This window comes from Ricinus communis, chromosome 3 (genome assembly GCF_019578655.1).
Source record: "Ricinus communis isolate WT05 ecotype wild-type chromosome 3, ASM1957865v1, whole genome shotgun sequence".
Classification (NCBI taxonomy): domain Eukaryota; kingdom Viridiplantae; phylum Streptophyta; class Magnoliopsida; order Malpighiales; family Euphorbiaceae; genus Ricinus; species Ricinus communis.
The window spans coordinates 9,024,692-9,050,616 of record NC_063258.1 but is presented as its reverse complement, the minus strand read 5'-3'; the positions used below and the strand labels follow the sequence as shown (position 1 = coordinate 9,050,616).

At 35.8% G+C, this 25,925-nt stretch overlaps 2 protein-coding genes across 2 annotated transcripts; both read left to right on the top strand.

Annotated features, from left to right (window-relative positions):
* The first annotated feature begins 252 nt into the window (after positions 1 to 252).
* On the top strand, positions 253 to 2,955 carry LOC125369527. The gene is made up of 3 exons (XM_048372296.1): positions 253 to 1,242; positions 1,348 to 1,518; positions 1,693 to 2,955. The coding sequence occupies exons 1-3, from the start codon at positions 253 to 255 to the stop codon at positions 2,953 to 2,955; spliced, it is 2,424 nt and encodes an 807-aa protein (XP_048228253.1).
* Positions 2,956 to 3,255: 300 nt separating this feature from the next.
* On the top strand, positions 3,256 to 4,316 carry LOC125369526. Its single transcript, XM_048372295.1, has 3 exons — positions 3,256 to 3,455; positions 3,659 to 3,958; positions 4,073 to 4,316. The coding sequence occupies exons 1-3, from the start codon at positions 3,256 to 3,258 to the stop codon at positions 4,314 to 4,316; spliced, it is 744 nt and encodes a 247-aa protein (XP_048228252.1).
* The last annotated feature ends 21,609 nt before the right edge of the window (positions 4,317 to 25,925 follow it).

Genomic DNA, 25,925 nt, shown 5'->3' with positions numbered 1-25,925 from the left:
TGGTGGGATCTGATTCCAGGAAGTAAAAATAGACCTATGACCTTAACTTGGGATGACTTCCTTAGGGAATTTGCAAATAAATACTCACCACCGATGTATAGAGATCGAAAGAAAATGGAGTTTTTGAGCTTGGAATAGGGATACATGACAGTATCAGAATATAAAATGCAATTCTCTTGATTATCAAAATATGCGTTAGAAGAAGTGGCTACAGAGGATGCAAAACAAAGACGGTTTGAAAAAGGATTAAGAATGGATATTCGGGAAAAGATTTCCTTGAAGCCACCAAGTTATAGTACCTTATTAGAGGCTGCATTGAGGGTAGAAGAATGTTTGATTGAGAAAGATGCAATGACAGCTAAGAAAAGAAAGATGATAAATGAATATGGTGGTTTAGAAAGGAAAGGAAGAGACATTTCTTTTAGAGGTTCTAGGTCTCAAGGGAGTAGATATTATGGGAGAGGGGTTAGCCAGCAAAATGTGAGTAAGTATGCTACAGTGATATTGGGTAGAGGCGGACGAAGTGGTTACAGCCAAAGTAGGGTAGAGAGTAAGAGAGGTGAGGGAGGTGTTTCAATTAGTCGAGGATATAGTTCACCATGTGCTAGATGTAATAGGTTTTACAGTGGAGAATGTTGGGGAACAAGGAAGATACTTTGTTTTTACTGTAGTAAGCCGGGGCATATAACTAGAGATTGTTGGAGTAAAAATCGAGCTAGTGAAAGTCAAGTTTCAGGACAGAGCAGCATAGGTGAAAATATGACTCAGGGAGGAGTAAGTAGAGCAAGAGGTAGAGGAATAGGACGAGGAGAAGGTTTTAACATGGTGCAGGCTGGACAGATAGGCCAACCTCAGCAATCACTGCCCCAAGCTAGAGTGTATGCAGTGACAAGACAAGAAGCACCTTCTGCAACTGATATTATGACTAGTAAAATCTCTATTTATGGTTTTGATGCTTATATGTTAATTGATCCAGGATCAACATGTTCATTCATTTCATATGAATTTGCATTGAAAAACCACAATGATATAGAAACCTTGGGGTATAACATTTATGTATCAATGCCTGTTGGGGGTACTGTAATTGTAGATAAGGTTGTCAAAACTTGTCTTGTGATCATAAATGGGAACACACTGTATGCGGATCTAGTAGTGATAAAACTTAAGGAATTTGATATTATTTTAGGAATGGATTGGCTATCTAAGGATCATGCTATAGTAGATTGTCACACAAAAGAAGTGGTTATTGAGACCTGAAAACAGAGAAAAATAGTTTTTGTGGGTGAAAGAAATATTATTTCAACTTGTTTAATTTCGGCTACTGCTACTTTCCATTTAATCAAAAAGGGTTATGAAGCTTATTTGGCTAATGTGGTGGATGTATCCAAAGTTAGTCCAGGAGTAATGAATATTCCAGTAGTGAAGGAATTTGCAGATGAATTTCCAGAAGAACTACCGGGTTTACCTCCACATCGAGAGACAGACTTTGAGATAGAAACTATACCTGGAGAAGCACCAGTATCAATTGCACCATATAGAATGGCACCCTTATAGTTGAAAGAATTAAAGAAGCAACTGGAAGAATTATTAGAAAAAGGGTTCATTAGACCGAGTACATCACCCTAGGGAGCCCTAGTATTGTTTGTAAAGAAAAAGGATGGCAGTTTAAGATTGTGTATTGATTACAGGCAGTTAAATCATTTTACCATAAAGAACAAATATCCTTTTCCACGGATTGATGACTTATTAGACCAGTTAAAAGGAGCAACTGTACTCTCCAAGACTGATTTGAGGTCTGGATATTGGCAATTGAGAATTGCAGAGGCACACATACCAAAGACTGCATTTAGAACACGATATGAATTTATTGTGATGCCATTTGAACTAAAAAATGCACCTGCTGCTTTTATGTCTCTAATGAACGAAATATTTCAGAGGTATCTAGATCGTTTTGTCATTGTGTTTATCGATGATATATTGATTTATTCTGAAACTCGAGAACAGCATGAAGAACATTTGAGAATAGTGTTGCAGATTTTGATAGAAAAGCAACTTTATGCAAAATCTAATAAATATGAGTTCTGGCTAGAAGAAATTGCATTCTTGGGGCATATTGTTTTCAAAAATGGTGTACAACCTGATTCTTCGAAGATCGCAGCCGTAAAGGAGTGGGAATCCCCTAAAAATGTATTAGAGGTACGAAGTTTTTTAGGATTAGCTGGATATTATAGGAGATTTGTTGAAGGATTTTCAATCCTTGCTAAACCATTAACAAACTTGCTGAAGAAGAATGTCATATTTAAATGGGATGCTAAATGTGAGAAAAGTTTTGAAGAATTGAAGAAAAGACTTATTTATGCACCAGTTCTAACCTTACCATCAGGAAGTGGTGGATATGCAATTTTTACAGATGCGTCACAACAGGGATTGGGGTGTGTGTTAATGCAAAATGGAAAAGTCATTGCTTATGCTTCTCGACAGTTAAGGAGTTATGAACTGAATTATCTGACTCATGATCTGGAATTGGCAGCAATTGTGCATGCTATAAAAATCTGGAGGCATTATTTGTATGGAGAAACATTTCAGATTTTCACTGACCATAAAAGTTTAAAATATATCCCAATACAAAAAGAGTTAAACTTAAGACAAAGAAGGTGGATGGAGTTGTTAAAGGATTATGATTGTATTATAGATTACCATCCGAGAAAAGCCAACAAAGTTGTTAATGTTTTGAGTAGGAAAACCATTGAGAAAAGTGTTGGAATGACTTGTCATACAGTACAATCATTAGTAGAGCTTAGAACATTGCATGTAGAAATTGCACTTCGGGATGATATACCTCTTGCAAGTATGCATGTCAAGCCTTTATTGGACAGTAAAATTCAAGAAAGGCAGATGAGTGATCCATATTTAAGAAAAATGAAGGATAAAGTACAACAAGGAATGAATGAATAGTTTGCGTTGAGACACGATGGGATGCTATTGATTAATGGACGTATTTGTGTTCCAAATATAAGAGACTTGAAAGAAGAAATTCTAAGTGAAGCCCATTATGCACCATACGCAATGCATCCGGGAAGCACTAAAATGTACAGGGATTTACGATCTTTTTATTGGTGGCCTACAATGAAGAAAGATACGGCTGAATGTGTAGCAAAATGTTTGACATGTCAACAAGTATAAGCTGAACATCAGGCACCAGTTGTTAAGCTTCATCCATTGTCTATTCCAGAGTGGAAATGGGAAAATATAACGATGGATTTTGTTCTAAGATTGCCTCGAACCTTGAGGAAGCATGATGCCATATGGATAATTATTGATCGACTTATGAAATTAGCTCATTTTCTACCTGTGCAACAAAGTGATTCACTAGACAAATTGGCAGAAATATATGTGCCAGAAATTGTAAGATTACATGGAGTGCCAACATCAATTATGTCAGACAGAGATCCACGGTTTACATCTCATTTTTGGGGAAGTTTGCAAAGAGCTTTAGGGACAAAATTACATTTCAATCTGACAAAGATTTCACCCCAGATGATGGACAATCGGAGAGGACAATTCAAACATTAGAAGATATGTTAAGAGCTTGTATGTTTGAATTTAAAGGGAATTGGAATGAGCACTTACCATTGATTGAATTTGCTTATAATAACAGTTATCATTCGAGTATCGGTATGGCTCCATATGAAGCTCTATATGGCAGAAGATATAGAAGTCCTGTTTGTTGGGATATGGATGGGTTACGACAATTAGAAGGTCCTAAATTGATACAAGAAATTGTAGATAAAATTCAAATAGTCAAAAAATGCTTAAAGGCTGCACAAGACAGACAAAAGATTTATGTGGACAAGCATAGAAGAGAGATGGAGTATGAAGTGGGTGAAAAAGTATTTTTGAGAGTGTCACCATGGAAGGGTATTATACGATTTGGCAAGCAAGGAAAATTAAGTCCGAGGTACATTGGCCCTTATGAGATATTGGAAAGAGTTGGTCCTTTAGCTTATCGGTTAGCACTTCCTCAGGAATTATCATAGATACATGACGTGTTCCATGTTTCCATGTTAAGAAGATATAGATCTGATCCTAGCCATATAGTACAGGAGTCAGAATTACAGTTAACTGAAGATTTAAGTTATAAAGAAGAGCTTGTTAGAATTCTTGATAGGCAGGTAAAGAAGTTACGTAACAAAGAAATTCCAATAGTAAAGATTAAGTGGAGTCGACATTCACCAAAAGAAGCTACATGGGAAGTGGAAAAAGACATGAGAGTTCAATACCCTTACCTATTTTCTGAGAATGGTGACTCACTTTAATTTCGGGGACGAAATTCTTTAAGGCGGGAAGAAAATGTAATGCCCACCTAATGCATTTGCATTTATTTTTATAACATGCATATCATATAGATATGAGAAATGCATGAGATATGTGTGGTATTAGTGCTAATGTTAAATAGAAGAATATTATAAATGTTACAATTAAGTCCATAGTAAGAATTAGAAAGTTAAGGAATTAAGTTGATTAATGGAAAAAATAAAGGGGTTAATTAAACCTAAAAAAAATTTATTAATATGATAGAAAATGGGAAGAGGAAAGAAAAGGTGGTAGTTCTTCTTCCTTCTTCTTCTTCTTTCTTTCTTCTTCTTCTTCTTCAAAAAAAGAAAACTGAATATTTAAGTCGAATTTGGATGTTTAGAATCCATTTTAGATCTTAATCTTCATCTACAAAGGCTTTAGAGGTTTATTTGGTAAGTAATTTTAATATTTTGTTGAATTGAGTTAGGGTTTAGAAGACATAGAATTCGAGTTCTAAAGACCCAGTTTTTCAGTCTTATTGTTTTGATCATATCTTGAGCTAGGAAGCTTTAAATTGAGTGCTCTTTAATTATATAGAAACTTTAAAGAGTCATCTAAAACTTTTATTTGTTTAGCTCGATCTGAATCAGGCTGTATGTTAGTATAATAAGAGAATACATTTTGTTATTTAGTTTCCATCTTTAGTCTGAGTAAGGTGGATTGTTTTGTAGGGATATTTCTCTATACACCTCCAATTGAAACAAAATCAGTTTTAAATTATATTATACACATAAGGTTAGTGATCTGGAAAGTTTCATTATGAAATTTATTGTATAGAAGTTTTGGTGGATTTTTAAATTCACCCTATTAATTTTGTCATAGTTGGCAGCTACACATATGTAGATAGTTTCGTGATGTTATCATGCTATATGAAATTCTATTAACTTTGGGTGTTTAAAAATAAGTGAATTATGATCTATTTCAGCTAAACCGATTTGGAATGAGGGTGACACCCAAGTAAACTCAAGCAAAGGGAAGGGAACAACAAAGGTAAGTGAATAACTTAATGTTCTATATGAATGTTGAATGGTGAATTCGAGTGTCCTGTTATAATGTGAACAGTATATTTGATTTAGCCATATCTGCAGTGTTAAAACTCCAAATGGAGTGCTACTTATTGCTATAGAAAATTTGAGATGTAATTTACAAATATTATAGAAATAGAGGAAGCTTGAGTTTGTTGTTTTGATGGCGAATCTGGATCATACTTTCTGTTGCTTAATTTTGTTGACAGCTTGACCATGGTAGAATATTTTTGATGTTTCTCTTTCTATACACATCCATTTGATGTAAAATCAGTTTTAAATTAATCTAGACTTATAATATTACTGATCTAGAGAATATGGTTTTGGAATTTCTAATGTGAAATTTTTGGTGTATTTTTGAAGGCACACTATTAAATCTACCACGTTGGAATATGGTATGTTTTTGGTAATATCATAGATATTATTATGGTTTCTTATATATTATAGAGATGTTAGTTATTTAAATGGAGTGGTATATGATATATATATATATATACATATATATGAATTATAGTTGGATAATTGTCAGGATGCAATGCTACTTTGTGAATGAGGCAAGGCTTTGTGCGATATGGAATTCCTCATAAGATTATGGTCGGCTGTGTGCGTATGGGGATCCATGAAAATAAAAATATATATATATATATTATCATGGAATTAAATGTAAATATACATGTATACATATATATACACGTATATGTACATATACGTATATATATGTATACGTGTATATACACATGTATATGTATACATATATATACGTATATGTATATATACGTGTATATATACGTGTATATACACACGTATACGTATACATATATATACGTATATATATACACACGTATACGTGTATATACACCTATATGTACACGTATATATATGTATATGTGTATATACACACGTATATGTATACATATATATACGTATATGTACATATACGTGTATATACACATGTATATGTATATATGTATATATGTATATATACGTATATATGAATTATAGTTGGATAATTGTCAGGATGCAATGCTACTTTGTGAATGAGGCAAGGCTGTGTGTGATATGAAATTCCCCATAAGATTATGGTCGGCTGTGTTACATATATATATATATATATACATATATATGAATTATAGTTGGATAATTGTCAGGATGCAATGCTACTTTGTGAATGAGGCAAGGCTCTGTGCGATATGGAATTCCCCATAAGATTATGGTCGACTGTGTGCGTATAGGGATCCATGAAAATAAAAATATATATATATTATCATGGAATTAAATGTAATTAACAAGTTCATTGTTGTCCTAAAGAAAATACTATGACAAGGTTTATATACACACTATAAAGTCATAATTAAATATCGAATGGTTTGATGTTTGATAATACTACACGTTTGATTATGTTGTTTTCATAGAAAATTATGTTGTTCTTTTGCTGAGTTGCAGGCTCACTCCTCTGTATTATTTCTTTTCGGGATTAGAAAGATTATTTTTTTTAATGGCACTAACATTATATCGGAGGTCTGTAGGAGGTCGCCCTCAGTTTTTTCTTGGACATGACATGTCTAGTGGATTTTATTATCATGTATAAAACTGGAGCATTTTATGTGTACATAAAAAAAAGTGTACTATTTGATGTTGTGAGCTTTTTGGTGTGTGATATGTATGACTTATATAAATAGTTTTTGTTATACATTTTAATTTGAGAGTTAAAAGTTAGTAGGTAAGGAATATGTTATGTATCAATCTTTGCATACAATGTATGTCTGACATCCTTTACAGGTGTCATACATACAAAAGTAAAAAAGCTAAATTAAATACTTATGAAAACTAACTTGACATATTTAACTCAATAATCAAGATATTAAATAGAAAGACATAAAAAAGTAAAAACTCCCTCTAGATCAAGAATTTTTTCAAGTAGGAAGAAGATTGGTCATCAGTCTCCACTTCTTGAAAAGCTCCTTAGATCTTAAAAAAAGTAATGAAAACTAAAACTAAAGTGTTTAAGGAAAACTATAGAGAATTATAGAGAAAATAATGATGGCAAATTTAGAGAGCAGATAGGAGAAAACTCCCCTTTTTCTCCTCTTTTAAATTATGTTATGCAAAGATTTATATAGAGAAGACTCCTACTCTATATAAATCTTCATAGAGATAAGTGTACTAATATAAGTCTATCTACTATATAAGATTTTTATCTCCACCAAATACTATCCCATAAATAACTCTTAAAAATGATTGAGAATGTAAATGAAAATTAAATTTTAACAAAGAGAATGAAAGTTTAAAAAAGATAATGAGATGAGTTAACCCAATTGGGAATCCTTTTAGCTAGCCGGCTTAAAAATAATAATTTATGAATTGATTGATTAAGAATTATGATATGTGGATAATTTCTTAAATGAATTGGCCTCTCTCTCGAGTTAACCAATTCCTTATCCTAAAGATCTAAAGTTGGAATCTCTTACTAACAATTGATTTTATAATAGCATTAATCTCTAAATTACCGCTAATAAGAATGTCTAGTTCTTATTCTAGTAAGTTATTACACTTATCTTTAAGATGCAAATCATTTAATCACACAAGCAGTTGTCCAAACTCAATTGAATTTCTCAATTACAAAAGGAGTTCTCAAATTGATTCAATAATGAAGAAGAAACAATATATTTGATTATACTTGAATGAAAACAATAATCAAAAATCAACAATCCAATCACATAAGCACAAAATAAGCCTAGCATGGCTAAAGATCATTCCCAAATGGGTTTAATAAGATTAGTTACACATGTTCATGATTAAACTAATACAAGAATCAAATACAAATAAACAAGAATAAAAAAGAACATGAACACCCTTTTCTAAAATGGTGCAGATGCTATCCCCTCTTGAATAACTCTGGATCTAATCTCTATAGCTCAACATCTCATTCTTGTTTCCTTTGAATCTTCAAACCAATCCTCAAGAACAATTATCTAGATGACTTTGAAGTAGAATTCCTCTCTATTTTTCTTTTCTTGATCGTCTGGAAGGTTGCACTCAAAGTATGTCTTGAATACCCTAAAGTTCTCTCTCTAGAATCCCTAGCCTCTCTCTCAATATCCCCTTCTCTTTCTTTTTTTTTTCTTTTAAATTAGGTTTCGGGATCCAACACGGCTTGGATTTGGGTCGTGCTGACCAGCACAGCCTAGATCCTTGTTGTGTTGAGCTAAAACTATACATTTGGCCTTCTTCAACACGGCTTGGAATTGGGTCGTGCTAATCAACACGGGCATGCTCCTAGGCCATGTCATTCTCGGAAACTGTGTTGCAAATCGCTTCTTCTCGCTATATGTAAGGCATTTCAGCATATGCCCTCTGACCCTTATTGTGCTCCTCAGCACGAGTGTGTTGAACAGTCTAACGCGCCCGATTCATTCGTTTCTTCCCGATTTTGGTCCGATTTCTCTCTAACTTTGATGATGAACTTAGAAAAACGCCTGATACACAAAGAAAACTAAAATGGGTGATTCTAATACAAAAACACATAACTTGCCCTAAAAACAACTCAAAATCAAGCATGCAAACATGTGTAATATTAAGGATATCAAATCACCCCACACTTAAGCTTTTGCTTGTCCTTAAGTAATCAACAATTTAGCTCATAAATATGCAATCAACCCTTCTTAAAATTCACATATTGGATTATAATTATGCAACATTCAATCTATCCCAAATTGAAACTCAACCAAAATCTAAACTAGCAATCTAAACAAGAGTAATAATCATGTTAATGTATGAGGAAATTAAATATTATATTCAACATTAAACATTCAAGAAACCATATGCCTCACAAGGGATTACTCTATGCACTCAGTGTTTAAAAGGTAATCATCAATCCCTCAAAGCAATTATATTCAACTTACTTACCATAGGCTTGCTCATAAATCTCATCTCTACTACTATAAACAATCAAATATCACAATCAAAGGGTCTTCACAAGGGTTGTAATGGGGCTTAGGTTTACGTAAGGAAATTTGGAAATGAGGTGTAAATAATTTCTAGACTTTTGCAATGCCTTACGCACAATTTCATCTTAAAAAGGACTAAATGCCAAAGAAAAATAATTAAATTCACTATAGTTCCCAAATCTCTAAAACAAGATGCTCAAAAAGTGAAAAATGAATGAATACTCAATAAAGAACTGTTATTGTTTTTTATTAAGAAGAAACAATAGAACATAATTACTTTGGATTGAAAGGAGCATCTAAACCAAATTTTTAAAGGACTTAGTGAATTCAAAGTACAAATAAAACTGACATTTTATCCAACAACTCAATGAACACATTAAACAATTTCAAATGATAGGGTAAGGATCAACAAACGAAAGGCTTAAAGTGTGATGATGAAGCAGAATGGTAAAAATGAAGAAAGTGGATAGGCTCAAACTTGGCTAACTAATGAAAAACATTCATGGTGAATCCTAAGTGCCCTTATCATTTCATAACATTTGATTGTTCATGTGACCTCAACAAGCATTACCGAATAAGTTCTATAAATAAGAAGAATACGATGCACACTCAAATAAGAAAGAAAAAAAAGGAGCATTTATGATGTATGCTCAATTAGGTTCACAAACTCACAATTTAAGTGTGTACATTTGTATAAGGTGTCCAATTATGAGCATTTATGATGTGTGCTCAATTAGGTTCAAAAACACATATTTTAAGTGTGTACATTTGCATAAGGTGTCCAAATACCATCAATCAAATCATCATTTAATCAATTCATACACAAAATACAACAACTAATAAAATTCAAATTAACTGACTTAAGGAATGGTCAAGTAACACTAGTTTAACCCAGCAACTATGATAAACCAAAAGCAACAAACAACAAGGAGCAAAAATCTCATGCTCATAATCACAACTATCAATCTTTCGAAGTTAAACAAAAGCTAATAAACATCCTAATATCATAAATATATACATCATTAATAATACAATAAAGAACAATCGAAAAACATAAGAAAAAGAAAAGCCAAAACAACGGCTTACCCACCCCACACTTGAAGGACACACTGCCCAAAGTGTATGAAGGAGTTAGGAGCAACATAATAAGTACAAAAAGGAAAATAGATAAATATGAAGAGATACTGCCCTACTCATACTACTAGGCTAGTGGCGGTGGTGGAGGTGTTGCCTCAACTGCTGGTGGTTGTATTGGAGGAGGTGCATCATCGGCTGTTGGAGGTGGAAAATGCTCGCCAAAGTCAGCGAAGTCAAAGTCATCCATCCTGTTCTACTGCAAGGCTGCCTCTATCCTGTCCCCCTAGGCCAACTGCCTTTGTACCAAATATAGAATTTGCCTCTGTGTAGCATCAAAGTGCTAGAGCTGCGCTTTGACCTCCTGCTCGAACCTGTCAAACCTGTTTGTGTGTTATTGCTGCATGTTGGTGATCCGATCAAATCTCACAGTCAGCTCATCAATCTGTACAATAGATGGCTGAGGAGCTGATGAGGATGAAGGTTTGGAAGGGCCAAGAATATCTGTAGGTCTGGGGTGCTCCCCTTATTCCTCCCGAGTTGCCCGGGCTATCGACCGAATAAGTTTGTACTCTGTCCCTAAGGGCCCTATCCTTCGGGTGACCATCCTCCTATGTTGCATAGTAGAGAGGCCAACAGGGGCCATCTGACTAACCAGTGTTAACTCATCTAATGTAGCTTTATCCAGTAGCGTCATCCTCCTAGCAATCCTGGTCCCACAAGGTCCGAAATAGATAAAAGTCTTCTTCGGGTCCCCAGTAACAGTCTTGCACTACTTGGCTAATACATGCCCCATGTCCACCCTCCTCCTCTAATGCAGGGCCCATAAACAGAATACATCAGGTTAGGTGACCACTCCAAAACTGTCCCCTCGACTTGTCAATGTATACGTGAGCAGGCAATAAAGATACAGGCTATCAGAGAGGCTAGACGCCTTGGACTTGCTCGGGTAGTAAGGCTCGTCCCCCTGTGAGATGGTCTCCCAAGCCTTGTCAAAAGAAACTCCCAGGTTATATAATGAACCTCTGACATCATCTGAAGCTATGGTCGTCTAGTCATAGAGGCCATGTGCAATACCAAACTAGGGAATACTCATCATGCAAGTTCGTCCCCCTAACCGAAGCGAAATGGCTTTTGACTGAGACGAGTCCTTGATCTGCGTCTGAAGGAAGATAGTGGAGGCGAACTTAAGTGTGAGCTCTTTATAAGTGGGCTCCACAATGCCGAAAAAGGGCTCAAATGGTAGAGTCTGAAGTAATTCTGTAACCTTAGTAGCTAGGCCAGCTGTCTCTAATGCCTGCCCGTCTATACACCTCCTGCAGCCTAGCTGTCTGTGTCGTAGCTGCTGGTAATGAGACTCATGAGTGGGCCCTAAAACTGTAAAAGTCTATATCGTGCGAGAGTTGGAGGTGGAGGTGGAGCTCTAGGGGCAGGTGGTCGAGGTGTAGGTGGTGCAGGTGCATGTGGTACAGGTTGTTTAGGCGGGTCTGAACGCCTTCTTTTGAAGACACCCATCTTTAAAGGTCTCTCACACCGGTCAGCCATAGTACCTGCATGGAAATTGATCAAAACTCTTGCCAAAACAATAATTCTAGAATCAAACAGACAATCATTATGATAACATTAGCAATTTAATGGCAATATAATAGCAATTTAACATATTCTCAGCATACTTGCATTAGTCAATTTCCAATTCAGCAGTATAATGACTAATTCACCAGACCAGTTCACAATCCAGTAAGTTCAAACATACTAAATAGTGTCAATAGGGCAATTTAAAGGCAGCAAAGAAGAAATAAAAAAAATGAGCAAAAAGTAATGAATAAAGTAGAATAAAGTTATAATGGCAAATTAAAATTAAAAGAAAAGCAAGAAATCCAATGAAACAATGAATAAAATGCAACAAAGTGAAGAATTTGAACGAAATAAGAAAATTAACAAGGAGATTAATGAAAATAAGAAATAATACCAAAAATTATAGAAATAACTAAAGAAATTAGAGAAAAGATAAAATCACATACCAAAATGCAGTATTGAACAAAGTTAAAGGAAGAAACTTACTTGATTTTCTAGAAACACACTTGAAAATTGAAGGAAAAGAGGGAGAGGATATTGGCCTATACGCGCGAAGAGAGAAAAGAGCAAAAATTTTGCTACCTGTGATATGTTGACTTATAAAGCTAAGTCAACCTTGGGTGTTTCAAGCAGTCTTGACTATGCCTTGATCCCAACACGTGTTAGTCACAAAAAATGTGCTGAAGTCCAATTTTTTTCTCAACATGGTTTGGGTGCCCAAAACATGGCAGTGTTACGTGACACAAGGGTGTACATAGCCCGTGTCATTCTCGAAAGATGTGCTGAAATCCAATTTCAGCTCAACTTGGTTTGGTTGCCCACAACACGCCCGTGTTAATAAGCACGGGTGTGCTCACGGGGCCTGCTGAACTACCAAGACTGTGCTGAAACCCATAATTCATTTTCATCACTTTTTCACGTGCAATTTTCAACAGTCTAAACACTCAAATGGCGTATAAAACTCAAAAATTAAATGAAAATGAAGATTAAAACTAGGAAAATGTTCCAAAACCAATGATCAAAATGTCAAAAACATAAAATAAAAATTGGGGGGCCTCCCAAAAGGGCTTCTTTTTTTCCTAAGTCATTTAGCTGGACTCTTTGACCACTCCTTTCATGTGCGGGTTTAACTTGTCTTTAGGTGGGCCGCAGTTATGGATGTCATCGCAATAAGTGTGGCTAGTCCCTAGAATATCAGCATTCTTCCAAGCAAATGCCTTTTGGTACTTCTTTAGAGAGGGCAATGTCATCTCCCTCACCTCGAGTGTCAAGTCTGCTACTGAAATGTCAGGCAAAGTGTTGCCTTTGTCTCAATATGCATAGTCGATATACTTTGGGAGCTCTTCCAACTCAAGAACTGGTGGTTCCTCAATTAATGGTCTCAACTTCTGCACACCTACCTTGTCAATTACAACAAACTTATTATTCTCTTTGCCTGACTCATTTGCTAACAAAAATTCAAGCTGCTCCAATACTTTCTCATTTGACAGCTCATGCTCATCTTCCATTTACAAAGTAACTTGTAGAGGGTCTTCAACCAAAATTTCCTACAACTATGTCTTAACAAAATCATCAAGTACATTAATAGAATACACAACATCATCATGATCTAAAGACTGTTTCATAGAATTATTCAAGTCAAAGGTGACAGTCTTATCCCTTACACTAAGTTCAAGCTTTCCATCACAAACATCTATAATTGTCCTAGATGTTGTAAGGAAAGGTCTATCTAGAATCAAAGGTACACTACTCTCATTATCCATGTCTAAGATCACAAAGTCAATAAGAAATATGAATTTATCCACCTTAACAAGTATTCTCTACAATACCTCTAGGATACTTGACTAACCTATTAGCTAGTTGTACACTCATCCTAGTAGGTTTTGTCTCTCCCAGCCCCAACTTAGCAAACAGGCTGTACGACATTACATTAATGATAGCTCCTAAATTAGCTAAAGCATCACTAATAGTTAAGTCACCTATAACACAAGGGATAGTAGAAACTCCTTATATCATGTTTCTTTTTTAGTAACTTGTTCTGGTAAATCCCCGAGCATTCCTCGTTCAACGTCCTGAATGCCAAGTCCTCAAACATCCTTTTGTTGCTAAGGATCTCCTTTAAGAACTTCGCATACCTAGGCATCTACAAAAAAGCTTTAACAAAAGGAAACTTTATGTATAGTTGTATAAATACATCAAGAAATCTTGCTTGCGCCTATTTCAACCTAGCAGGGTATGGAATTTTAGGCTGGTATTCCCTCAGTTGAATCTTCTTTGCCTCTTCCTTCTCTGATTCCTTCGCCTTGTAATCTTCAACCTTTTTGCTTGAATCTACCTATGCATCAATATCATTATTAGATATAGGAGAAGAACCAGGAATATACTTTGACCGTAAAATGATTGTGTTCACATACTCCTCGGGTTCAGTCTGCACTGTGGTTGCACCACTATCAGATATAGGGGTAAATCAAACCTGCATAAAAATTACCTCCTTTTTAACCACTTCCTTCATGTTCGGGTTCAGTCTGCACTGTGGTTGCACCACTTGCCTGCAGCTATCCTCCATAAGGATCTTGTGCAAGCAGTAGCTAGGACTAATCCTAGGGATGTCAGCAATTTTCCAAGCAAACACCTTTTGGTATTTCCTAAGACAAGCCAAAGTCATCTCCCTCTCTTCGGGTGTCAAGTCTGCACCAACTTCCTTCCACCATGTGAATTTCTAGCTACTAGGATGAAATGCAACATGTTATCCTCATCCAAATATGCATAATTAAGGTGCTTTAGGAGCTCTTTCAACTCAAGGACTAGTGGTTCCTAAAGTGACGGCCTCAATTTTTGAATACCTACCCTGTCAATCTCCATAAACTCATTAGTATTCTTACTTGGTTCATTAGCTAACAAAAATGCAAGCTTCTCCAACACACTCTTATTGGATAGCTTATGCTCATGCTCTGTCTCCAAGGCAACTTGTAAGGGATCATTAAGCAATATTTCCTGCAACTGTGTATCAATAACATCATCAAGTAAATCAACAGAAAATATAGTATCATCATGATCTAAGGATTGTCTCATAGAATTATTCAAATCAAAAGTGATAGTTTCATCCCCTACCTAAGTTTAAGCTTCCCATCACAAACATCTATAATAGCCCTAGACATTGCAAGGAAAGGTCGACCTAAAATTAAAGGTATGTTATTCTCACCATCCATGTCTATGATCATAAAGTTAACAGAAAATATAAATTTGTCAACCTTAACAAGTACGTCCTCCACAATACCCTTAGGATACTTAATAGTCCTATCAACGAACTGTATGATCATCCTAGTGGGTTTCGTCTCACCCAGCCCTAACTTGGTAAACAAACCATACGACATAAAATTAATCCTAGCTCCTAAGTCAGCTAAAGCATTTCTAATTGTCAAATTACCAATCACATAAGGGACAATAAGACTCCCTGGATCACGCTTCTTCTCTAGCAATTTGTTTTGAAGTATAGCCAAACACTCCTCATTTAAGGTCACGATTGCCAAGTCCTCTAACTTCCTATTATTGCTAAGGATTTCCTCTAAGAACTTCGCATACCTAGGCATCTGTAAAATAGCTTCAACAAAAGGTAAGTTAATTCGCAGTTCTTTAAACAAGTCAAGAAACTTAACGAACTACTGATCGACTTTCTCCTGCTTCAACCTGACAGGATATGGAATCGGGGTTGGTATTTCCTCAAAGGGCTCTTCTTCCTGCTCTCTATCTTCTTTGGCTCTATCACCTTGCTATCTTCATCTTTCCTACCCGAATCTTCCTGCATAACATCATCATCATTAGAAATAGGAATAGAACTAGATAGTTGCTTACCTTATCGTAAAGTGATAGCCTTCATGTGCTCTCTCGGGTTGGACTCTGTATTACTGGGCAAAGTCCCTGGCTGCCTTTCAGTCATCATCTTAGAAATCTGGCCTATCTAATTCTCTAGGTTCTGAATGGAGCCCTGTTGATTTCTAAGAGCTACGTCCGTCTGCTGGAATCTAGTCTCTGAAGCAGACACAAACTTCATCATTAGCTTCTCTAAGTTAGGCTTTTTCTCTTGAGTCTTAGGAGACTGAGGTGGGAGAACAAATTGTTGTGATTGCTGATGCAGTTGTTGAAACCCTAGTGTCCCTGGTTGTTGTTGTTCCTCCATCTGAAGTTCGGATGATTTCTCCATCCCGTATTATAGGTGTTTCTGTATGGATTGTTCTGCTGCCTAGGCTGACTTCCCATATAGTCCACCTGTTCATGGTTAGATAAAGAAGAGGAAGCAAACATATCTCCCGATATATAGTTACTACTATAATGGAGGTCACCATAAAACTCACAGCTTGCTTGAGCTGCTTGGACAGGCATCTAGAGTTGATAAAGTTTCTTGGATAATAACTCCACTTGAGCTGCCAAGGCTGCAGTGGATCCAACTAGTGTACACTCCTTTGACGTCCCATCCTGCTCCTAGTAGTGTGCCACTAGTAATTATTTTTTCCATCTCCTCAATCAAGATTTTAGCTTGCTCTAGTGTCTTGCTGTTCAAAGAACCACCTGCAGTTGCATCTACCATCTGCTTAGTAGCCAAATTCAAATCATTATAAAATGTTTGTACTTGTAACCAGATTGGTAGTCCATGGTATGGGCAGTATCGCAATAGGTCTTTGTACCTCTTCTAAGTGTCGTACATCGACTCATCGTCAAACTACACAAAAAAAGATATGTCATCTCTAAGTTTAGCAGTTTTAGAGGGAGTAAAGTACTTAACAAAAATTTATCTGCCAAAGAATCCTAGGTAGTGATAGTGTTAGGAGGTAGTGACTGTAGCCATTACTTTGCACTATCCCTCAAGGAAAATGGAAACAAGCAGAGATGAATTGCATCGTCTGTTGTCCATTATTCTTGAAGGTATCACAAATCTCCAAGAAACTTGCTATATGTGCATTAGGATCCTCATCTCGCAAGCCTCCAAACTGAACCGTTTGCTACACCATCTAAATAACATTAGGCTTTATTTCAAAATTATTAGCGGCAATAACCAGTCTCGTAATGCATGTTCATATCCCTTCTAATGATGGTTTTGCAAAATCATAAATCGTCCGGTTATTGTCATTGTTGTCGTTGGCGTCTGCCATCTCTACTGTAATGTTTTTGGATTCACTCTCGTGTATAGATTTCCTAACCTGAATCTCTTCTTCCTCTATGTTCAATCGCTTTTTCAATTGCTTGAGGGATCGCTCTAGTTCTGGCAGAGGATCTACTAGATCAAGATTGGACCTCCTGGTCATACACTACCTGAAACAACAAATAACCAACAACACAAATGTATAAAAGAAGAAAATTGAATAAAAAAAATAAAGAATAAATAGTAAATGGCTAAATTAACAAGAAAACACAGTTCACAATATTTCTCAAAACAAACTCCCCAGCAACAGCAACAAAAACTTGATGGCTCGCTAACACGACTAGCAATCTACAGGCAAGTGCACCTATCGAATGTAATCTAGCTATGGCAAGTATCAATATTGTATCCCACGGGAACTGAGAAACTACTGCTACTATGCTATTCTTATTATCTAACCGATCAAAAGGTGGTGAAGATTATTAATTAAAAATGATTAAGGATGCAATTGAAAGCTAAATTTTAACAAAGAGAATGAAAGTTGAAAAAGGATAATAAGATGAGTTAACCCAATTGGGGATAAGTCTAACTAGCCGGCTTACAACAATAAATTATGAATTTACTTATTAAGAATTGCAATCTGTGGATAATTTCTTGAATGAATTGGCTTATCTCTCGAGTTAACCAATTCCTAACCATAAAGATCTAAACTTGGAATCTCTTCCTAACAATCGATTTTAAAATAGCATTAATCTCTAAATTACCGCTGATAAGAATGTCTAGTTCTTATTTCAGTAAACTATTACACTTATCTCTAAGATGCAAATCACCTAATCACACAGGCAGTTGTCCAAACTCAATTGAATTTCTCAATTACAAAGCAGTTCTAAAATTGATTCAATAATGAAGAGGAAACTATAAATTTTATTATACTTGAATGAAAACTATAATCTTAAATCAATAATCCGATCATTTAAGCACAAAACAAGCCTAGCATGGGTAAAGATCGCCCCCAAATGGGTTTGATAGAATTAGTTACACATGTTCATGATTAAAGTAAAACATGAATGAAATACAAAGTAGATAAGAATTGAAAAGAACATGAACACCCTTTTCTCAAATGGTCAGATGCTATCCCCTCTTTAATAACTCTGTATCCATACTCTACAGCTCAAGATCTCTTTCTTCTTCCCTTGAATCTTGGATCCAATCCTCAAAAGCAGCTATCTTAATAATTTTGAAGTAGAATTCGCCTCTGTTTTCCTCTTCTTGATCGTTTGGAAGTTAGCTCTGAAGGTCTATCTTGAATAGTCCAAAGTTCTCTTCTTCTCCTCTTTTTCTCCTTTTTTTTTATTTTTTTTTCTTTTGTTTTAACTTAGGTTTCAGGATCCAATATGGCCTAGATTTGGGCCATGCTGGTCAGCACAACTTGAATCCATGCCGTGCTGATGTAAAAGTGTACATTTGGCCTTCTTCAGCACGACTTGGATTTAGCTGTGCTCCTCAGCACGAACATACTCCTAGGCCGTGTCACTCTCGGAAATTGTGTTGCAAATCTCTTTAAATCGCCATAGGGAGGAATTTCAGCATGCCCTTTAACCCTGACCGTGCTCCTCAACACGGGCGTGTTGAACAGTCTACCGTGCCTGATTCGTCTGTTTCTTCCCGATTCTGGTCCGATTTCTCTCTAACTTTGATGATGTACCTAGAAAAACACTTGAGACACAAAGAAAACTAAAAGAGGGTGATTCTAATAGAAAAACACATAAATTGCTTTAAAAATAACTCAAAATCAAGCATGCAAACATGTATACTATCAAGGATATTAATTCAGTTATGCATAATTTTTTAGAATTAAAGGAACCGATTGAAAACTAATCAAGATGATGTAAAAGAGGTAAATTGCTCTATTGAAGTTAATGAAGATCTTAAAGACACGATGATTGAAGATTGTGAGAAAGACAATAATTATCTATCCTTGTGCAAATTCAAAATTGGAGAAATCATTAATGATGATGAGGATGAGGCAAAAGTTGAATTGGTGAAGAGTGAGGATGTTTTTCTTAATACAATGGAATCTTTTGTGATACGAACCTAACCTATATCAAAGGATTAAAGTCATATACAAGTTTGATTTTATTGCCCAAGATCTGTCTAGAACCAGGTCAATAGAAACCTTAGAACTTTCAAGTATATTAAACTATCAAACCTAAGGTATTAGAGGTAGAAGACGCCACAATTTAGTATGGATTCTAAATTAATAAGTCAGATTTGAATGCCATAAAAAATGAATTGCTTGATAAGTTCAAATTAGCTCCAACAAGAACTAAGAATAAAGCATAAACTCAAAAAATATATTAATCATCAATCCATGAGCTTGAAAATCAATACTAGGCTTTTATAGCCTTTAGAAAACCCTAATTCTAAGCTATTAAGGAATTAAAACTCAAATAGGATAGAGATAAACATCCTAACTAAAAGAGATAACCAAAAATAAAGTTCTAATACTCCTAAAATACTATGTAGCCGCCCATTAGGAGTAAGAATCCTTAGTTTCTTTAAGTCACATGCACGGGCCATCTTTGGTGGAGCTAATTAGGCCCAAAATCCCTTATGTGCTCCTTTATGCTCATTAAGCCTATATTAGATTTATTCAAGCCCAATAAACTGAATTAGATTAATGATGTGCGTAAAATACACAGATCTAAATGGGGTTTTTAAGATTGATTTTATGGACATTTGGATGTGAATTAGTCTCAACAGTCACCCTATGCGTCTGTTTGTGTGCATTAGGTCCAAAAGAAGTCAAAGGATGATAAAGGGAAGAATTTGAGCATAATTGGACGCCGAAGCTGCCGAAACAAGCTAAGTACGAGCATGAGGAAGCCGAACAGGGCCGTGTTGGTTTCAACACTAGCCGTGTTCCCAACACGGGAACCAATATGGCCGTGTTGGGTGTCATCAAACATCAAAGAAAAATAAGTTCTTAGGGAGCACGGCCATAGAGAGTAACACGGCCAGGAACACCAGCCCGTCTTGGGAACACGGCCGTGTTGGCGGTGACAAGGGGGAATTAGTTAAAAGAAGGAAGAGAGGAAAGAAAGAAAAGGACAACGAGGGACAACGTCCCAAACCCTAACTTTTCTTTCTCAAAGGGTTTTCTGAGCCGAAATCATGGGAAAAGGAGACTTGGATCAAGGTTTCAAGCGGATTCCCTTCAAAGATTGAAGATTGGGCGAGGTTCGTTGATTGGTTTTCAAATCGAGCAAGAGGAACAAGAATCGATTCAATTAGAGCAAAAGGATTTGGGGCTGTTTATTCTCATCCAAGGGTGGAATCGGGTTTTCTCTACCTTTACTCATTGTTGTAATTGAATTCTTGTGTATTTTGATAATGAACATGATTAGCTAGATTGATTAAATCCATTGGGATTTCTTTACTATGTTGGCTTAGTATTATATTGTTGGATTGTTTGGATTAGTTTTGTATTCTTCTTGCTTTCAGTATTGATAAGATAATGCATCTTTCATGAGACGTTGTGAATTGTGTGTTTAGATTGCTTTGTGTGATTGAGAAGTCCATTTGGCAATTGGAATTTTGAATAGCAAGAACTGGTTAATAATCGCTTAGAGATAAAGATAATTAACTAGCCGAATTAAGAATTAACAAAGTTTAATAGAGGTGGATTAAAGCTTAATGCTAATTTAAGAATCAATCGTTAGGAAGAGATTCCAACTTCAGGTTATTAGATTTAGGAATTTGGTTATCTCGAGAGAGAAAGTGAACTCGGTTAAGAATTCGTCCACGGGTAGCATAATTAGACTCACCAATCCTTTATCTTTTGTTTGATTGCCAACTAGTTTAGGTTCCCTTTGGGTTTGCTTTCTTGTCTTAGTTATTTTAGTTATCAATTACTCCTGCATCTCCCCCAGATCTTAGATTGTAGCTATTAGTTAGTTTAGAAATTATTCATCACTCATTTTAGGTTAATATAACAAAGAACAAAGGAGTAACTCTGGGCTTTCACTTTCTCGAGAATCGAGCTTGATACTCGCCATTAGTGTAATTGCATCCGATAAGTACATTTGTAGATTGGCTAACACAAGTAGTACACATCAAGTTTTTGGCACCGTTGCCGGGGAATTGTTTGAAAACTATAGTGAAATTTGCTATTTCTTAATTTAGCCATTTTTTTCTTATTATTTTATGATTTTTATTTTTATTTGTTTATTTATTTTATTTTATTTATATATATTTATTTAGTTTAAGTTTATGATTTAGATAGTGAATGATAATGAGGTTCAATGCTAAACTCAAACTCTTTGTACGATGCATTGGAAAATGGGATTAGGAACCAAGAGAGTGCTAAAAACTGGGATACCCGTGCATCTTTAGAAGCTCGAGTGGAATCGTTTTGCAAGGCTACCGATCAACTCTCCACTTCTATCCTTTCATCTCAAGTTTTTTGTGAATTTTGTTGTGGTTTACGTTTGAGTAATGATTGTCCATTGTATTGTGATGTTGCTCATTGTTCTTATAACTCTGAACAGGTGAATTATACGGGAAGTTGGCCAAATGACTCGTATGGAAGCACCTACAATCAAGAGTTGAGCATTCATTCACCCTTTGGATGGAGCTTAGATGGCCAAGAACCACCAAAATTTCAGCAGCCTAATCTTGCACCTTCAACTCAAGATGAAGAGTTAGTGTCGGAGGAGCTGATGATGAGGTTCATTACAAGTCTTGATAATAGATTCCAACAAATAGAGAGGATACTTGAAGATCAACAAGCCTCGATTAAGAACATAGAGCATCAAATAGGCTTAATCTTCAAGTTACTAGCTAAAGAGCAATTGGAAACTCCATCAAACGCTACTGAATCCGAGGAGCATTTGAGCGCCATCACTTTGCATTCATGTGAGAATTTTTCTGGTTTATCTACTATGTTTGATGATGATGCTTCTGTGAAGGACGATTTCTTGAATATGGAGATGGAACCAGAAAAGGAACAGGCGAACATAATTCCTCTTAAAGACTATCAACAGGAATGTACAGTTCATGATGCTGAGTTGCAGTTAGAGGAATTGTTGATAGATTTTCCACAAGTCCCTTCGATGATGGAAGATGAGCACGAGTTATCCAATGAAGAAGTCTTGGAGGAGCTTGAGTTTCTTCTAGCAAGTGAACCAAGCTAGGGACTGAAGAAAACCATCGACACTCCTGAAGAGATTGCCCAACCACGATCCTTCCAATTGTTGAAACTCCAGCTTTCAAATTGGAAGAGCCCCTAGAGCATAATGACTACGTTCAATTATACAAGGAGCGAGTTTTGTCCATCATAATGGCAGCTTGCTTGACAGTCGGGAAGAGGAAGTCAACGATTATCCCTTTAAGCGAATACTTAAAGCCATTTGCCTGGAAGAAGGATGGATGGTCGTCAATCCCCACCGTTTACTTTTCACCATGAGTCCAGCTAAGAAGACTCATCACATAAAAAAGAAGCGCTTTTGGGAGGCACCCCAAATTTTATTTTAATTTTATTTTAATTTTTTTACCCTTTCATTTTGAAACATTTTATTAGTTTTAGTTTTTATATTTTATTTAATTTTTTTTTTCAGTTTCGATTTTAATTTCTTATTTTATTATTTGCAGTCACTCCTCTACCACAGACTAGCCAGTGCCCTGATATCCCTAATGATGCACCTCTTTTCACTCCCGAGCTATAGTCAGGGCAGTATTATTTCTTTTTCCTTTTGCATTTCTTATATTTTGTACACTGAGGACAGTGTGTCCTTCAAGTGTGGGGTGGTGATATTAATATACACTTGCTTTCATGTTTTATTGTTTTGTATATGAAATTAAGATCATTTTCTAGAGTATATATTGCATTTCAATTATCCCATCTCAGTTATTTGTTTATTCTTTGTGCAATTTTTTGTAAAATTTTGAAAATTTTTCACTTTGTTTCGATGCTTTTACTGTTGACTTGCTTTTGGAAATCCTGTTTATGTCCATGTGATCGGGTAAAACCGATAGTGTTGAGTCTTGCGGAAGAATGTAAGATAATTAGTTTGAGTTTTACACTAAGTTGCTTTGATTTATTTAATTCTATTTTGATGATTTTTGTTTGGAAACCACTCAAAAGCACACTTGTGAGAAATTGAGCCTAAATTGTAAGCATACACTTTATATGCTTGTATTTATTTCTTATTGAGAGTGCCAATTATTGTCTTTACTTTTAGAACTTGCTCGATAATGCTTATAAGGGCCACAAGGAGAGTTTAACACTTTGGTATGATAGAGGCACTTAGGTTTTTCATTCTAGCCAAATAGCCTTCATTCGTTTATTGATTCTGTAGATAACCCCTTCTTTTACCATATTTTCTTTTATCATATTCCATTACCACTTAGTTTTATTTTGCTTTGGGTTATGATTTTGCACATGAGTTATTTTTTATTAAGAATTTTTGTCTCGGGAATAGTGTGGAATCTTATAGCAGCTTTCTTCAATCCAAAAGTAATTCACTCTATTATGTGAATGTTCTTCCCTTACAAAAAAAAAAAAGAAAAAGAAAAAAAAAAGAAGAAAAGAAAAGAAATAGAAGAATAAGAGGGAAAGGTGATGAAACGAAAGAAAGTAAGTGAGCTAAACATTTTGACTTGATTCCTATTTCCCACCTTAAACTACTGCCCATTGTTTACCCCTTGTGATCATTGTGACTTGTGTGCATGTCATGTATTTCATTGCAGAGTACCATAGGTTCAACTTTGACCAAATTTACCTACCCCTACCTAATCCCCATTACAACCCTTATAAAGACCTCTTGACATGGTTGTTGACTCTCCAGAAGTGGTAAAAGTAGGATTTAAGAGCAAGCATATAGTAAGTAAGGCATTAGTTGATGCACTGAGTGAAACACAACCCTTTAAACACTTTGAGTGATTTAGAGTGAATCTGGTGAGGAGTTGGTTCTGAATAATTTTGTTAAGACAGTATTTTGCGAATTATTGGCATCTTGGTTGTGATACTTGAATTCATTGCTTCATTTCTTTTTGTTTGACTTATGCTTGTTAAGGATATGTGCAGGAGCTCTCTAGCTTGTTTGTCAGTTTAAGTATTGTTCCTTAGTGGTTTATTTTCCTTATTTTACTTTTGATTGCTTGAGGACAAGCAATGAGCTCGATGTGGTTATTTGATGTAGTAAAATACATCTAAATAGGGTTTTTAAGATTGATTTTATGGACATTTGGATGTGAATTGGTCCCAACACTCACCCTATGCGTCTGTTTGTGTGCATTATGTTCAAAAGAAGTCAAAGGATGATAAAGGGAAGAATTGGAGCATAATTAGACGCTGAAGCTGCCGAAACAAGCTAAGTACGAGCATAAGGAAGCTAAACATGGCCGCGTTGGTTTCAACACTGGCCGTGTTCCCAACACGGGAACCAACACGGCCGTGTTAAACATCAAAGAAGAAGTAGATCTTATGGAGCACGGCCATAGAGAGTAACACGGCCAGGAACACCAAACCATGTGCCTAACACAGCCAGGAACATGGACGTGTTGGCAGCAACAGGGGGAATTAGTTAAAAGAAGGATGAGAGGAAAGAAAGAAAAGGAGAGCGAGGGAGAACGTCCTAAACCCTAACTTTTCTTTCTCAAAGGGTTTTCTGAGCCGAAATCATGGGAAAAGGAGACTTGGATCAAGGTTTCAAGCGGATTCCCTTCAAAGATTGAAGATTTGGCGAGGTTCGTTGATTGGTTTTCAAATCGAGCAAGAGGAACAAGAATCGATTCACTTAGAGCAAAAGGATTTGGGGCTGTTTATTCTCATCCAAGGGTGGAATCAGGTTTTCTCTACCTTTACTCATTGTTGTAATTGAATTCTTGTGTATTTTGATAATGAACATGATTAGCTAGATTGATTAAATCCATTGGGATTTCTTTACTATGTTGGCTTAGTATTATATTGTTGGATTGTTTGGATTAGTTTTGTATTCTTCTTGCTTTCAGTATTGATAAGATAATGCATCATTCATGAGACGTTGTGAATTGTGTGTTTAGATTGCTTTGTGTGATTGAGAAGTCCATTTGGCAATTGGAATTTTGAATAGCAAGAACTGGTTAATAATCGCTTAGAGATAAGGATAATTAACTAGCCGGATTAAGAATTAACAAAGTTTAATAGAGGCGGATTAAAGCTTAATGCTAATTTAAGAATCAATCGTTAGGAAGAGATTCCAACTTCAGGTTATTAGATTTAGGAATTTGGTTATCTCGAGAGAGAAAGTGAACTCGGTTAAGAATTCGTCCACGGGTAGCATAATTAGACTCACCAATCCTTTATCTTTTGTTTGATTGCCAACTAGTTTAGGTTCCCTTTGGGTTTGCTTTCTTGTCTTAGTTATTTTAGTTATCAATTACTCCTGCATCTCCCTCAGAACATAGATTGTAGCTATTAGTTAGTTTAGAAATTATTCATCACTCATTTTAGGTTAATATAACAAAGAACAAAGGAGTAACTCTGGGCTTTCACTTTCAGGAATCGACCTTGATACTGTATTAGTGCTAGGCGCATCGATGGTACCTTTGCCTTAGATTGTAGCTAACACAAGTAGTACACATCAATTAATGAGCCTTGAATTTGAATCCAACTCTTCAAGCTTTGATGTGTGCAATGCTAAAAGGATGAATACATACTTAGAGTACGGTTGTGACAATTCTCCCCACCTTATGAAATTTCATCCTCAAAATTAAACAGTTAGAGTATTTGTTTCTAATATCCTCCTCCACCTCCAAGTTGCTTCCTTATTT